This window comes from Arvicola amphibius, chromosome 3 (assembly GCF_903992535.2).
Source record: "Arvicola amphibius chromosome 3, mArvAmp1.2, whole genome shotgun sequence".
NCBI classification, from domain to species: domain Eukaryota; kingdom Metazoa; phylum Chordata; class Mammalia; order Rodentia; family Cricetidae; genus Arvicola; species Arvicola amphibius.
In genome coordinates, this window is record NC_052049.1 from 141,693,114 (window position 1) to 141,705,859 (window position 12,746).

At 46.0% G+C, this 12,746-nt stretch overlaps 1 protein-coding gene across 1 annotated transcript in view; it reads left to right on the forward strand.

The window, feature by feature from the left end:
• Positions 1-12,746, forward strand: part of Rab27a (RAB27A, member RAS oncogene family) — a 50,189-nt gene extending 37,443 nt beyond the window's left edge. Inside the window, exons 5-6 of the mRNA XM_038322032.1 lie at positions 2,751-2,874; positions 11,606-12,746. Coding sequence (XP_038177960.1) covers positions 2,751-2,874; positions 11,606-11,804 — 323 coding nt within the window. The 3' untranslated portion in view covers positions 11,805-12,746. The remainder of the gene's footprint in view (positions 1-2,750; positions 2,875-11,605) is intronic.

The following is a 12,746-nucleotide window of genomic DNA, read 5'->3' on the forward strand; positions in this document are numbered from 1 at the left end:
TCCCCTGAAGGCAAAAGACAGTGTCCAGCAATTCAGGCCTGTGTGAATGCTTGGGGAAACTTCCTCCTACTTCACCTTCTCTCGATAAAGACATGTGTGACCTGACTTTGTGAGGAGGAACTGAAGTGTCAACACTCGGCGCTGATAGTGACAACACACACACACACACACACACACATGAGAGGTTGTGCATGCCGAGACCTGATTGTGAAAGTTCAGCTACTGCTTCAACTTTGTTCTGGAGTGTGAGGAGGGAGAAGTTGGGGTTTATTCTCCTTCATTGAAGGTGGGGCTATTAGCACCCCGGAACTCTTTCTTTCTTCTTTAAATATTTTGTTTTTATGACTTTTTTTTTTTTTTTTTTGGTTTTCGAGACAGGGTTTCTCTGTGGCTTTGGAGCTTGTCCTGGAACTAGCTCTTGTAGACCAGGCTGGTCTCGAACTCACAGAGATCCGCCTGCCTCTGCCTCCCGAGTGCTGGGATTAAAGGCGTGCGCCACCACCGCCCGGCTTGTTTTTATGACTTTTAAAAACTGGTGTCTGTGGGTAGCTGTATGTGAGTGCAGTTGCCTTGGGAGGCCGGTGTAGCTGCTGGTGCTGAGCCATCTTGAGTGAGTAGTGGGAACAGAACCCAGGTCCTCTGGAAGAGCAACATGTGCTCTTAACCACAGAGCCATCTCTCCAGCCCATTACGACTAAGGCTGTAGCACCCTTCTTCCCCTCTGCCTTGGTGACAGTCATTTTACTGTTTACTCTATGTTATCAAATCATAGTTTTTGTTTGTGTAAGACAAGGTCTCACTCTGTAGCCCAGGCTATCTCTGAACTCACAGAGCCTCTTCCTCAGCTTCCTGGGATTATAGGCACGCACCATCACACCCAGCTTCTTAATGGTTTTAAATAGCTTGGTTCTGCCTTAGAATGACACAGAAATATGAAAAGCATTTCACACGTCAGTAGGTTCCGTTATAAAAACATATTTCTTAGGGCTGGAAATCCAGTTCAGCTGGTGGGTGTTTGCTTAGGACACGTGAAGCTTTGGTTACTCTTGGTACCCTATAAACTGATGTGCACTACATACCTGTAATTCTAGCACTCAAGAGGTGGGAGCAGTCAGAGCTTCAAGGGCATCCTTGGCTATATAGTGAGCTGAAGGCCAGCCTTGGGGGATACAGGACGTCCCAAAAAACAAAAAGACAGTTCTATACAACTATTGCTACTGTTGAAAGAAAATTTTAAAAAGTGACAAACAGAATTTAAGATTAGTAACACATTGTGAGGTAGTGGTAGTGCATGCCTTTAATCCTGGCACTCAGGAGGCAGAGGCAGGAGGATCTCTGTGAGTTGATCTCTGTAGCCTGGTCTACAAAGAGAGTTCCAGGATAGCCAGGGCTACACAGAGAAACTGCCTCAGAAAAAAAAGAGTAACAACAACAACAACAACAACACACACACACACACAAAGCCAAAAAAGTAACAGTTGTAAATGTTTATTAATCAAAAACAAAAAATTAGCAACACACAGGGCCAGGGAAATGGCTCAGTGTTTAAGGGTCCCGACTGGTGTTGCAGAGGACCCATGTGTTGGCTCACAACCATTTGCAACTCCAGTTCCTGAGATCTGGTGCCCTCTTCTGGCCTCTACAGGCATTTGTGTGCTTATAGTGCACATACATACAGGCAGGTAAACACTCTTTAAAAGAATTCTTCCAAGCCGGTGGTGGCGCACGCCTTTAATCCCAGCACTTGGGAGGCAGAGGCAGGCGGATCTCTGTGAGTTTGAGACCAGCCTGGTCTACAAGAGCTAGTTCCAGGACAGGCTCCAAAGCCACAGAGAAACCCTGTCTCGAAAAACCAAAAAAAAAAGAAAGAAAAAAAAAGAAAAAAGAATTCTTCCAGTTTTTTTGAAGTCCTTTCTGTTTATAAGGTTTTTAATTTGTTCTTTGATGAATTCATATAGTGTCTTTTGATCATATTCATTCCCCTCTCCACCTCCTCCCTACCCATCTAAATTCATTTTCTTCCCCTTTCCTTCCCCCTCCACCACTCCCCTCAAAACCAGCCCGTGTGTTGGCTGACTGATTCTGGGTAGGGAGCCTGCCCTGGAGTGTGGTCAATATACCAGGTGTCACTCCGCTGGAGAAAACTGACTGTCCCTCCCATCAGCAAACAAGTGCCAACAGTTCTCTAGGTAGGAGTGGGACTCCAGCCCCTTCCTTCATGGTGGAATTTTGAGTGGTGTGAGCCTGTGTAGGTCTTGTGCATGCCATCCCAATCTGAGTTCATACATACGTCTGTCCTGCCGAGTCTGGAAAATACTGTTTCCTTGAAGTCATCTACTGCCTCCAGCCAGCTCTTGTTATCTTCCCACCTCCTCTTCCACACACATCCCTGAGCCTTGGGGAGAGTGATGTGGCACAGACATTCCACTTAGGGCTGAGCATTGCGTTGTCTGTTATTCAAAAGACAAGTATTTTATGATCTGCGTGTGTGCGTGCACACACACACACGCACTTTCAAGGGTTACCATATTCTTCCATATCTCTCTGATATAAACATACTGGAGTGTTTATTAAGGACAGGAATAACAATCCATTCAGTCTTAAAGATTATAGTATTGATGCTTTGAGATATTCTGTCGGCTCTTTACCCTGTATATGCACTTGTGTTTCCAGAAGCACTTTTATATGTATTTTCTATTGCTCGCATGCTTACATTATAACGATGTGTAACAAGCTTTCCTGTACCATAGGCCAGCTACAAATGCACGCGTACTGCGAAAACCCGGATATAGTGCTGTGTGGGAATAAGAGTGACCTAGAAGACCAGCGGGCGGTAAAAGAGGAGGAAGCCAGGGAACTCGCGGAGAAGTATGGGTGAGTGTTCCTGCGGCGGGGGCGGGATCTGGAGGAACCGTTTGACAGAAGCCTTAGCGTGTGAGCAACTGAAATGATAGAGTGAGAACTTAAACCGCTTCGCTTTCGGGCCTTGAGAGGTAGTGTCTCAGTGGGACTTATAAAAGAAAAACGGGGTAGAGCGTCCTCCGGTATCCTGTCTCCCTTTGTCAATCCCTGAATTTTTAGGAAAAGAGGAGCCTTGAGTGCGGATATGCTGGCCTTCTGTCCAACAGGCAAACAGAAGAATCTTATTTGTTTATTTATTTACCTATTTACTTACCTTTTTGTTTGTTTATTTGTTTATTTTGAGGCAGGGGTTCTCTGTCTTGTCTGTCCTCGCCTACTCACTCTGTGGACCAGGTCGGCCTTGACCTCAGAGATCCTCTGCTTCTGCCTCCTGAGTTCTGGGATTAAAGGTGTGAGCAGCCACCATTGCCCCTGCCACCACCATCTGGCTAACAGAAGACTCTTGGAATAAGGAAATCCTTTGTGTTCAGCAAGGAAGTGTCAAAACCACTTTACATACCCCATTGCAGTCCTGGCAATTGGGAAGGCCTCACTGGGTATCACAGAGCAGGCATTGACTTTGGGGGAGGAGGGGAAGATGCCCTTTGGTTTAGGCTGATTTTTGAGTGCGGGTCAGAAACTCTCTTCCTTTTTCAGCTCTTGTAGGAGGTTCACGGGGGCACCATGGGGCATTCGCCTGAAAGGGGAGGGTGGACTCCAGAGAAGTTACTGACTCACTTGGCTTCTCTCTCCTGACTTATAAGAATGCAGATGTAGAAAAAGGAGGAGGCAGAGATGGAGCGATTGCTTGGCAGTTAGAGCGCTTGCTGCACAATCGCAAGGACCAGAGTTTGGGCCTCGTCACCCACATCACAATCTGGGTGTCTGGTGGATGCCTATAACCTCAGCTCTGAGGGGGGCAGAGACAGAATCACCGCTAGGGCTTGCTGGCTTTGTTCTCTCGTGGTCTGATGGAGGTTCAGGAGGGACTAAAGGATGGGACTGACCTGAGGGGGGAAAGGGGGGGATGGAAGGTTTAGTTGGCCTGGCGGGAAGAAGCCTGGGGGGCTTTGACTGTCTGCCAAGGAGACAGGGGGCTGGAAGCTTTTGAGCACCGAAAGGTGTTTCGCTCTTCCAGGCCTGGTTGGGAACTGAACATGGGGTAAAATGGAGGGCAAAACACTGGTAAGGGGTGGGCAGTGATTTGTGAGGTGGTCAGGAGCTGGATTCCTGGGAAAGGAAAAGAAGGGTACAGGAGAGAAGACACACAGGGTGGGGCGGCACATGACTTCAAGCCTCTGGCGGTGCCACTTCACCTGGGGAATTCCCGCAGCCCTGCTGGCTTACTCTGGCAAGGAGATGCAGTGAGATGCCGAGCTTTTCATGCCTGGTCCACCCTAACGAAAGATCAAATTCTGGGAAATGCTCAGCCTGGCTACAGCGGCATACCATGTGGGGGGGGGGGGCCTGGGCGCTGGTGACTTTAACAGCTTGCCACGTGGTTTTCTTATGCAGCTATATCATGACCAGCCAGCCTACTTGGGAGATTCTGAGCTAGAGGCTGGCAGAGCTCACAGGCAGTTCCGGTATCCCCCACCTCCCCCTTGAGAGGCACTCAAATAGTGTGGAAAGGAAATGGGGGGTAGGGGAAGGAGCAAACCCCACAAGTCAGACGAGTGCTGAAGGGAGGCTGTTTTGCAAGGAGATAAGGAGGAAGTCAGCCGTGAAGCAATTGAGGAGGTGGTTATCACCCCTGCTTTTGAGACGTGAATGAAAAAGTGGGCGGATGAGAAGAGTCTTTCAACAAACATTTCTCAAGCACCTGCGGAATAGAAGAAGGATCAGCCCCTTTCTCGTTACTCCATTTTGGGTCTCAGGAATCTGCAGTCTGTCTGGTATCAGAGAGTTCTGTTTTGTGCTGTACTGGGGTTCCGGGTTATGTGGGCACTGTCTTTCCCTGTGTCCAGCATGCGCTGGCCATGGAAGATACCACAAAGATGGACTGAGTTGGGTTAAAATGAAAGGAGTTTTTTGTTTGTTTTATTAAGGGTTTTATTGTTTTGTACTACTAGGAATCAAACTGAAGGTTCACACTTACTAGGCGAGCATTCTGCCACTAAGCTATGCCCCAGCCCCACACCCCCATGAGAAGAGGTTTCTGTTGTTGTTTTTGAAACAGGGTTTCTCTGCATAGCTTTGAAGCCTGTCCTGGAACTAGCTCTTGTAGACCAGCCTGGCCTCGAACTCACAGAGATCCGCCTGCCTCTGCCTCCCGAGTGCTGGGATTAAAGGCCTGCCCTATTTGAGAAGAGGTTTTAATTGACGAGGGTAAAGGAAATGGTTGGAGAGGAAAGGGGTGGAGACAGTCCGTGCTCCTTTAATCATAGAAAATAGTTGGTGGAGGTGATAAGCTACTTTGGCTGCTTTATTCAGAAAGGAGGAAACGGAGAAGATGGTGAATGGGACAAAAGGACAACTGAGTGACCACTTGTGTGCTGTGCAGGTGATTGGCCACAATTGAATGACACACCTGTGTGCTGTGCAGGTGACTGGCCACAACTGAATGACACACCTGTGTGCTGTGCAGGTGACTGGCCACAGATCTGAGATGAGGACTCTATACCCCTTGCTGGTTAGTGATGAGGGAAGGTGCCCAATGTTTCTACAATGAAAGCTCAGTTGGAAATCTTGATTCACGCTGAGAAGTGATGGTGCCAGTCTTTAATCTCTGCACTTGGGCAGGTGGATCTTCGTGAGCGAGTTCCAGGACAACCAACCAGGAACAGAGAAACTGTCTTAAAATAACGAAACCAAACCGTTATTCACAATGTCAGTGGAAGATAGCAGACATTAGTACAGATCTTGTTTTGGGTTTCAGGGGTCTGAATTTAGCAGTGCTCTGTATCGATCGATTCTGGACTGGGTAACATGTGTCTGCATCATTTGGTCCCCGATCAATCATTTGATCCCTTATAAGCTTGACATCCTTGAGTTGAGAAAGATATTAATGGGGCTGGAGTGATGGCTCTGTGGTTAAGAGCACTTGTTCCTCTTGCAGAGGACTGGGGTTTGATTCCCAGCACCCACTTGGCGACATACAACCAGCCATTCATAACTCCAGATCCAGGGGATCTAGTACCCTCTTCTGATTTCCTCAGGCACCAGGCACACATGGTATACACATACATATTTATATAAGCAAAACACTCATACACGTACAAAATTTTAAAAAGTTAGAAATTAATGGTTTATTGTTGGACGTACTTTGAAACCACATATAAGTAAGCTACAATCAAACACACAAAACTGATTCCTGGAACCCATTGTAACTCAGTAGTTACCGAGGATCCAGATTCCATTTCCCACAGCCTTCCAAGCTCAGGTGTTCATCACACAGCCTATTCCTGTGAGAACTCAGCCTCCAGCAAGACTCACCGTGAATTCTGGATCCACATGTAAGTCAAACACCTAGATACCTGGGACGAAACTCTCCAGACACTCTTGCTGTCATTCTGACAACTTTTGCAGTGCTGGGAACTGAACGCAAGGCCTTGCACATGCCAGGCAAGTGCTTTCGTGTGTGCGTGCATGCGTGCGTGTGTGTACATTGCATCCCTCTGGAGCTGGAGTTAGAGGCAGTTGTGAGTACCTGATGTGGGTGCTAGGAACTGAACCTGGGTCCTCTGCAAGGACAGCAGGCTCTCTTAACCGCTGAGCCAGCTCTTAATCCTTAGCAACTCTTCGCAACGTGGTTTTAAGTTCCCAGTTTTGTCAGTAAATAAATAATAGAAAAGACGTCAGCTGTCTGGGGTTCTGCCTGGTGGAGGTCTGCAAGTGAGGCAGTCTATTGATGGGAAGCTGCTGTCATTTTGTTTACTTGATGTTTTTATTTTCAAATTGTGACGAGTCGGCTGGGTGGTGGTGATCCACACCTTTAAACCAGCACTCAGGGAGCAGAGGCTGGTGGATCTGAGTTTGAGGTCGGCCTGGTCTACAAAGTTCCAGGACAGCTAAGGTTACATAGAGAAACCTGTCTCGAGAAACCTAAATAAACAAATAAATAAATAATGAAATTGTGGTGAGTAGTCTTTCTGCATGTGACAGGGTTTTAGAGACAGGGTTTCTCTGTGTAACAGCCTTGACTGGCCAGGAACTCACTACTTTAGACCAGCCTCAAACTTTAGACTGGCCTTAAACTCACAGAGATCCACCTGCTTCTACCTCCTGAGTGCTGGCATTAAGGTGTGCTTCACCATGCCCAACTGTGATGAATCTATTTGTAAGAGCACACGAAAAGTTGTCTGTGTCTTCACAAACTCCAAACAGCTAACAAGGGGCCCTGTGTAGGTGGATGTCAATATCAACCATGCTCTTCTCATTCCCCTAGTAAGACAGCTCCAAGGCAGTGCTGCTTTAGCACCATCATGTGGACATAACGGGTAGTGCCCGTTTTCGCTGGTTAAAGTAATGATCCTTTTGAATTGATGCCTAGATACCTAAACTTATTTATTTATTTTTTTTTGTTTTTGTTTTTTGAGAAAGGGTTTCGCTGTAGCTATCAAGCTTGTCCTGGAACTAGCTCTTGTAGACCAGGCTGGCCTCGAACTCACAGGGATCCGCCTGCCTCTGCTCACTGAGTGCTGGTTTAAAGGTGTGGATCACCACCACCCAGCTGGCTCGTCACAATTTGAAAATAAAAACATCAAGTAAACAAAATGACAGCAAAAGAGACTGTCTAATTTGCAGACAGCACTCATTTGAGTGCTGGGATTAAAGGCGTGCGCCACCACCGCCTGGCATACCTAAACTTTTTAAAAATACTTAAAAAAAATAATATATACACACACGCACACACACACACACACACACACTTGCATACTGGCTTTTTGAGATAGGGTCTTCCAGATCCATAGCCCTGGATGGCACCTGGAACTCCCTCTAGACCAAGCAGCTCTTGAACGTGCAGAAATGGTGCCCCTGGCACGCTGGGTTTGTGGACACACACCACCCCGTGCAGCAAGAATAGTGATTCTGAGAGAAGACTCTCCTGTTTAAATGTTTGTGCTGTGTGTGCTGTCTCCACTTTAGCACAATGGTCTCGTGAGCTCATAACCTCTTCCTAGGTAAGGAGAGGCCTCTAGAGCTGTGCTGGGAGCGCAGTGCTTGCTCCACAACCCAGAATCCTTATTTATTTAATTAACTTTATTATTATTATTATTATTATTATTATTATTATTATTATTATTATTATTATTTGGTTGGTTTTCAAGACAAGGTTTCTATGTGTAGACTTGGCTGTCCTGGAACTCACTCTGAAGACCAGGCAGGCCCTGAATGCCCAGAGATCTACCTGCCTCTGCCTCCCTGCTGGGATTAAAGGAGTGCCCCCCCTGTTGTGGAATATTAGTTTAAGTGTGTAAAGGTGTGTTGCATTTGTTTATGCTAAATTTGTTTAACTATGTAAAGATGTGTTGCTTTTGTTTCTGTTGCATTTGCTTGACTATGAAAAGATGTGCTGGTGTTTTACCTTGTCTACCTAAGGCATCTGATTGGTCTAATAAGAGGCTCATTAGTCAACAGTTAGGCCGAGGAGGGATAGGTGGGGCTGGTGGACAGAAAGAAAAGGGGAGCCAGCCAGGCAGCCAGCCAGCCAGGCAGGAAAGCAGGATGGATGGTATGGAGGTGAGGTAAAAGCCTCCTTGGGGGCAGCACATAGATTAATAGAAATGGGCTAATTTAAGTTTAAAAAAAAAGACTTAGCTAGAAACACGCCTAAGCTGTAGGGTCTGAGGAAACCCTGAAGGAGGACCCCAGACTCAAATAGTATAGAAGAGCAAAGTGTGTTTATTATACCGCATGCGTGTGGGGTCGTTCACCTGTACAAAACAGCGACAACCCCGAGAGGGATGTTCAGGCTCCTTTTAAGCATGGCTAAGAGGAGTTTCAGGGTCAGTTATATAATTGGTTAAGCAAGCAGAAATTATTTAGTATATTTTTAATTGGCTGAAGTTTAGTCTTTTCACTTTTGGATACATCTGTACAAGCTTGGCCGGGACTCAGAAAGGGGCTGCTGGGTTTGTCCTTGAGATACTGATGCTGACTTAGGCCCTCTGTGTTCGTTCTCTCTCTCGACCCTGAATGTAAGGGACCTTGTAGATAAACGACCCTTGGTTGGAAAAGACAGCTGTATATTCAATTATAAAAACTGAAGAGAGTTTAACCCCTTCAAAGCTAAGGCGAAGCATTCTTAATTAATAATAAGTTTCTGTGTTATGATTTGGGGGCTGGTGGCCCAAGAAAGCTTGCTACACACTATCACAGCCCAGCCCAGTTCACACACCACCTTTAATCCCAGTACTTAGGAGGCAGAGGCAGGCAGGTCTCTGAGTTTGTTATCAGCCCTGGCCAAAGTAGAGAATTCCAGGACAGCCAGGGCTCAACAAAACAAAACACTGCTTATCTGTATTTTGTGTGCCTGTGAGTGGTTTGCCTGCAGATCTGCCTAAGCACCACGTGCATACAGTGTCTGTAGAAAACAGGTGTCTGATCCCGAGACTGGGGTTACACATGGTTCTTAGCTACCACGTGGTGCTGGGAACTTAATCCAGGCCCTCTGCAAAGTGGTCTGTGCTCTTTATATTCACTTTCTCAGGCTCAGACTTTGTTATTTTTTTCACTTTTCTTTGTTTTGTTTTGTTTTTGTTTTTTTGAGACAGAGTTTCTCTGTAGCTTTGGAGCCTGTCTTGGAACTAGCTCTTGTAGACCAGGCTGGCTTCGAACTCACAAAGATCTGCCTGCCTCTGCCTCCTGAGCGCTGGGATTAAAGGCGTGCACCACCACCACTCGGCTGACTGTGATTTTTTTTTTATTGCCTTTCCAAATGTATAAAATATCCAGGGCTGGAGAGATGACTTAGTGGTTATAAGATCTACTGCCTTTAGAGGAACAGAATTTAGTCTCTAGTTTGCTCATAACTGTCTGTAATGTCAGTTCCTGGGATCCAGCACTTTCTTTTGTCCTTGTAGGCACCTGCACTCACATGCATACACACATATGCATGCACACACATAATTAAAAATAACAAAAGTCTTTTTAAAAGTATAAAATATTAAGCCAGGAGTTGTGGTACACATCCGCAATCCAAATACTGCATAGGCTGAAGCAGGAGAATTTTGAACTTGAGGCTAGCTTAGACTACATAGAAAATTCAAGATCCATTTGAGTTGCCTAGTTAAATTGTGTCTCAAAAACCAGAAGGTTAGATGGCTGTTGCTCGGTGGTGGATCCAACAGGGCATTTCCTAGTCTAACAGGGGCTATAGGACATATGAGGACATATATGGGAGTTTGGGGAGAACACACTTATACTTCTGTCATTTATTAGCTCAATGACCCTTTAAGGATTATTAACTTCTCCGGGAAGTGGCAAGAAAGTACCAGAAGTGTGTGTGTGTGTGTTGGGGGGGGGGTGGGTGGAGTGAGCTGCAAGCATCACAGCCTGCAGGAAAATGGGTGAGGTAAAAAGGAGAACTCAATTCAGCTCGATTTAGTAAGCTGGGCTGGCTAAAACTTCTGGAGTCTGACCCCAGATGGTTTGCTGTAAGCATATTTAAATGCAAGGAGGCATAATTACAGCACACTCAACTCAAAGTACTTGCTATTTCTTTCAAGAAGATGGGTTCTAGAGATACATATATGATGTAGTTTAAGGGCTTAGGGAAGGTCTGGCTAGTCACTTGGTGGCATTTCCCCCAAGGGTGTGTTCTATTGACTGAGAAACAAGGTAAAGATAGAGAATCTGGGATAAACATTTTGGGGGGATTTGGGTGAGGTCTAGCTCTACAGATAGCAAAATTCACCAGGTCGTTAACGACACCCACTCCTGGCCTTCTGGGTGGTAAACAGTTGATGTACCTTCTTCTTTGAAAAGAAACCTCTGCATGCTTAACATGATTTCCCTAGTGATCTGTGGGTACAAGGACTTTTATATTCCTAACACTAGAGAAGTTGAAGCCTCCCTCCCCCGCTTCTCTTATATCTTCTGAGTTGTTTTGTTTTGAGACAGGGTCTAAAGTAGTCCAGGCTTTCTTCAAATTTACTGTGTTGTGAGGCTGCCGTTGAACTTGTGATCCTCCTGCCTCTACCTCCCAAACTAGGATTACAGGTGTGCACCACTATACCTGGCTCTGCCTTCTCTTAGGAAAACACTGGGTCTATTTTCTGGGGCAGATATCGGTGGTTGCTTAGACAACATTCTTACCCTACCCCTTCCCTCCTCATAGAAGTCCAGTTTTCTTTACACATACACTCTGTCTCAGGACGACTTACTGTCTGAGAGAGACAAGTGCAGACCCGGCCCTGCACTGATTGCTTAAGCTAGTTACAATGATCTCATTCCTTTAAGTTGGAGTTTGTTTTAGGCAGGCTCTGGTAAACGATACCATTTTGAAGAGTGAGATATGAAGGAACTGGTTTGAGAGAGACACATACTGGACTGGAATTCATTTTCCTTGTAATTTGCCACATTGAATTATGATCATGGGAATAGTGTTGCCTCCTCTCTGGTCGCTATTGAAGTCATACTGTTGTCATGTATATTTATCCTAAAATTATTCTCTAAATTGTGAATGGCTAAAAAAAATTATGGACAAAGGTCGCTGTCCCCGCCTTCCACATTGTCAACTGAGTTTTTTCTGTCCTTCCAGAATCCCCTATTTTGAAACTAGTGCTGCCAACGGGACGAACATAAACCAAGCAATTGAGATGCTCCTGGACCTGATAATGAAGCGGATGGAACGGTGTGTGGACAAGTCCTGGATTCCAGAAGGTGTGGTGCGATCCAACGGCCACACTTCTGCAGATCAGCTAAGTGCGGAGAAGGAGAAGGGGTTGTGCGGCTGTTGAGACAGACTCCAGATGTGCACTGCAGCAGCCCAGAGCTCCTGCCCGTGAGCTGTGCTGCAGAGATCCAGCCCGCACTGTGAGATGAACAATGGTGAATAACACTGTATCGAATGCCAATTGCTTCTCCTCGTCTCCAGTAGACATTAACTCAGCATCCATTTGTAACTTGTTGCAGCTTTACTTATCCAAGAATTGGGAGAACTATTTCACAGAGCCAAAAGTGCCTTGTAAAGCCTGGGCCCATGGTGGCGGGTCATTCAGGTATTCAAGAGTTTGCAGCCATGAAAGGTTGTATCTGTTGTGTAAAATGCTGATGGCACCGCCACCTGCCATGGCACAGATAGACCTGGACTCTCATTAGAGTCTCGTTAGAAACATTAGGATCTCTGAGCAATGAAAAGCTAATCCAGATTTAAAAATCCACACCATAGTTGACCTTCTAGAACACTTGAATGCCAATATTATGTACACGTTGGACCAATGTCTTTCAGCGCACTGTCTTTGACACACTTTGTCAAAGGGAAGGCTTATGTAAAAATTATAGCCGTATCTGTAGACTGGGTTGCCTATAGGTGCGGTTGGTGGCGGGAAGGGTTTGTAGGACAGGGGTGGGCTAAGTGGTGGAAGCCAGCGAAGTCAGATTTCCTGGCTCTTGGCTTCAGGGTCATGGAGACTCAGGTGTTTATTTGTGGCCTGTTGGCTCAGTCCACGGCTGAGCATAGCTGGTGCTTCTGCTGTGTGCATGCTAAGAAACGATTTCTTGCTTTTCTCTTCATATTTATATTTGTGTCTGGCACCCTCAGGCTGTAGTTTTTTGTTGACGCCTAATCAGACTCTACCATCAGGCTGGGTGTCATTGCTATTTCCCAGTTTGTTTTCTCTCCCACTAGTGAAATCGAAGGTATTTCTTTTTAATTAAAACACCTGCTTTTTTGCTATCTA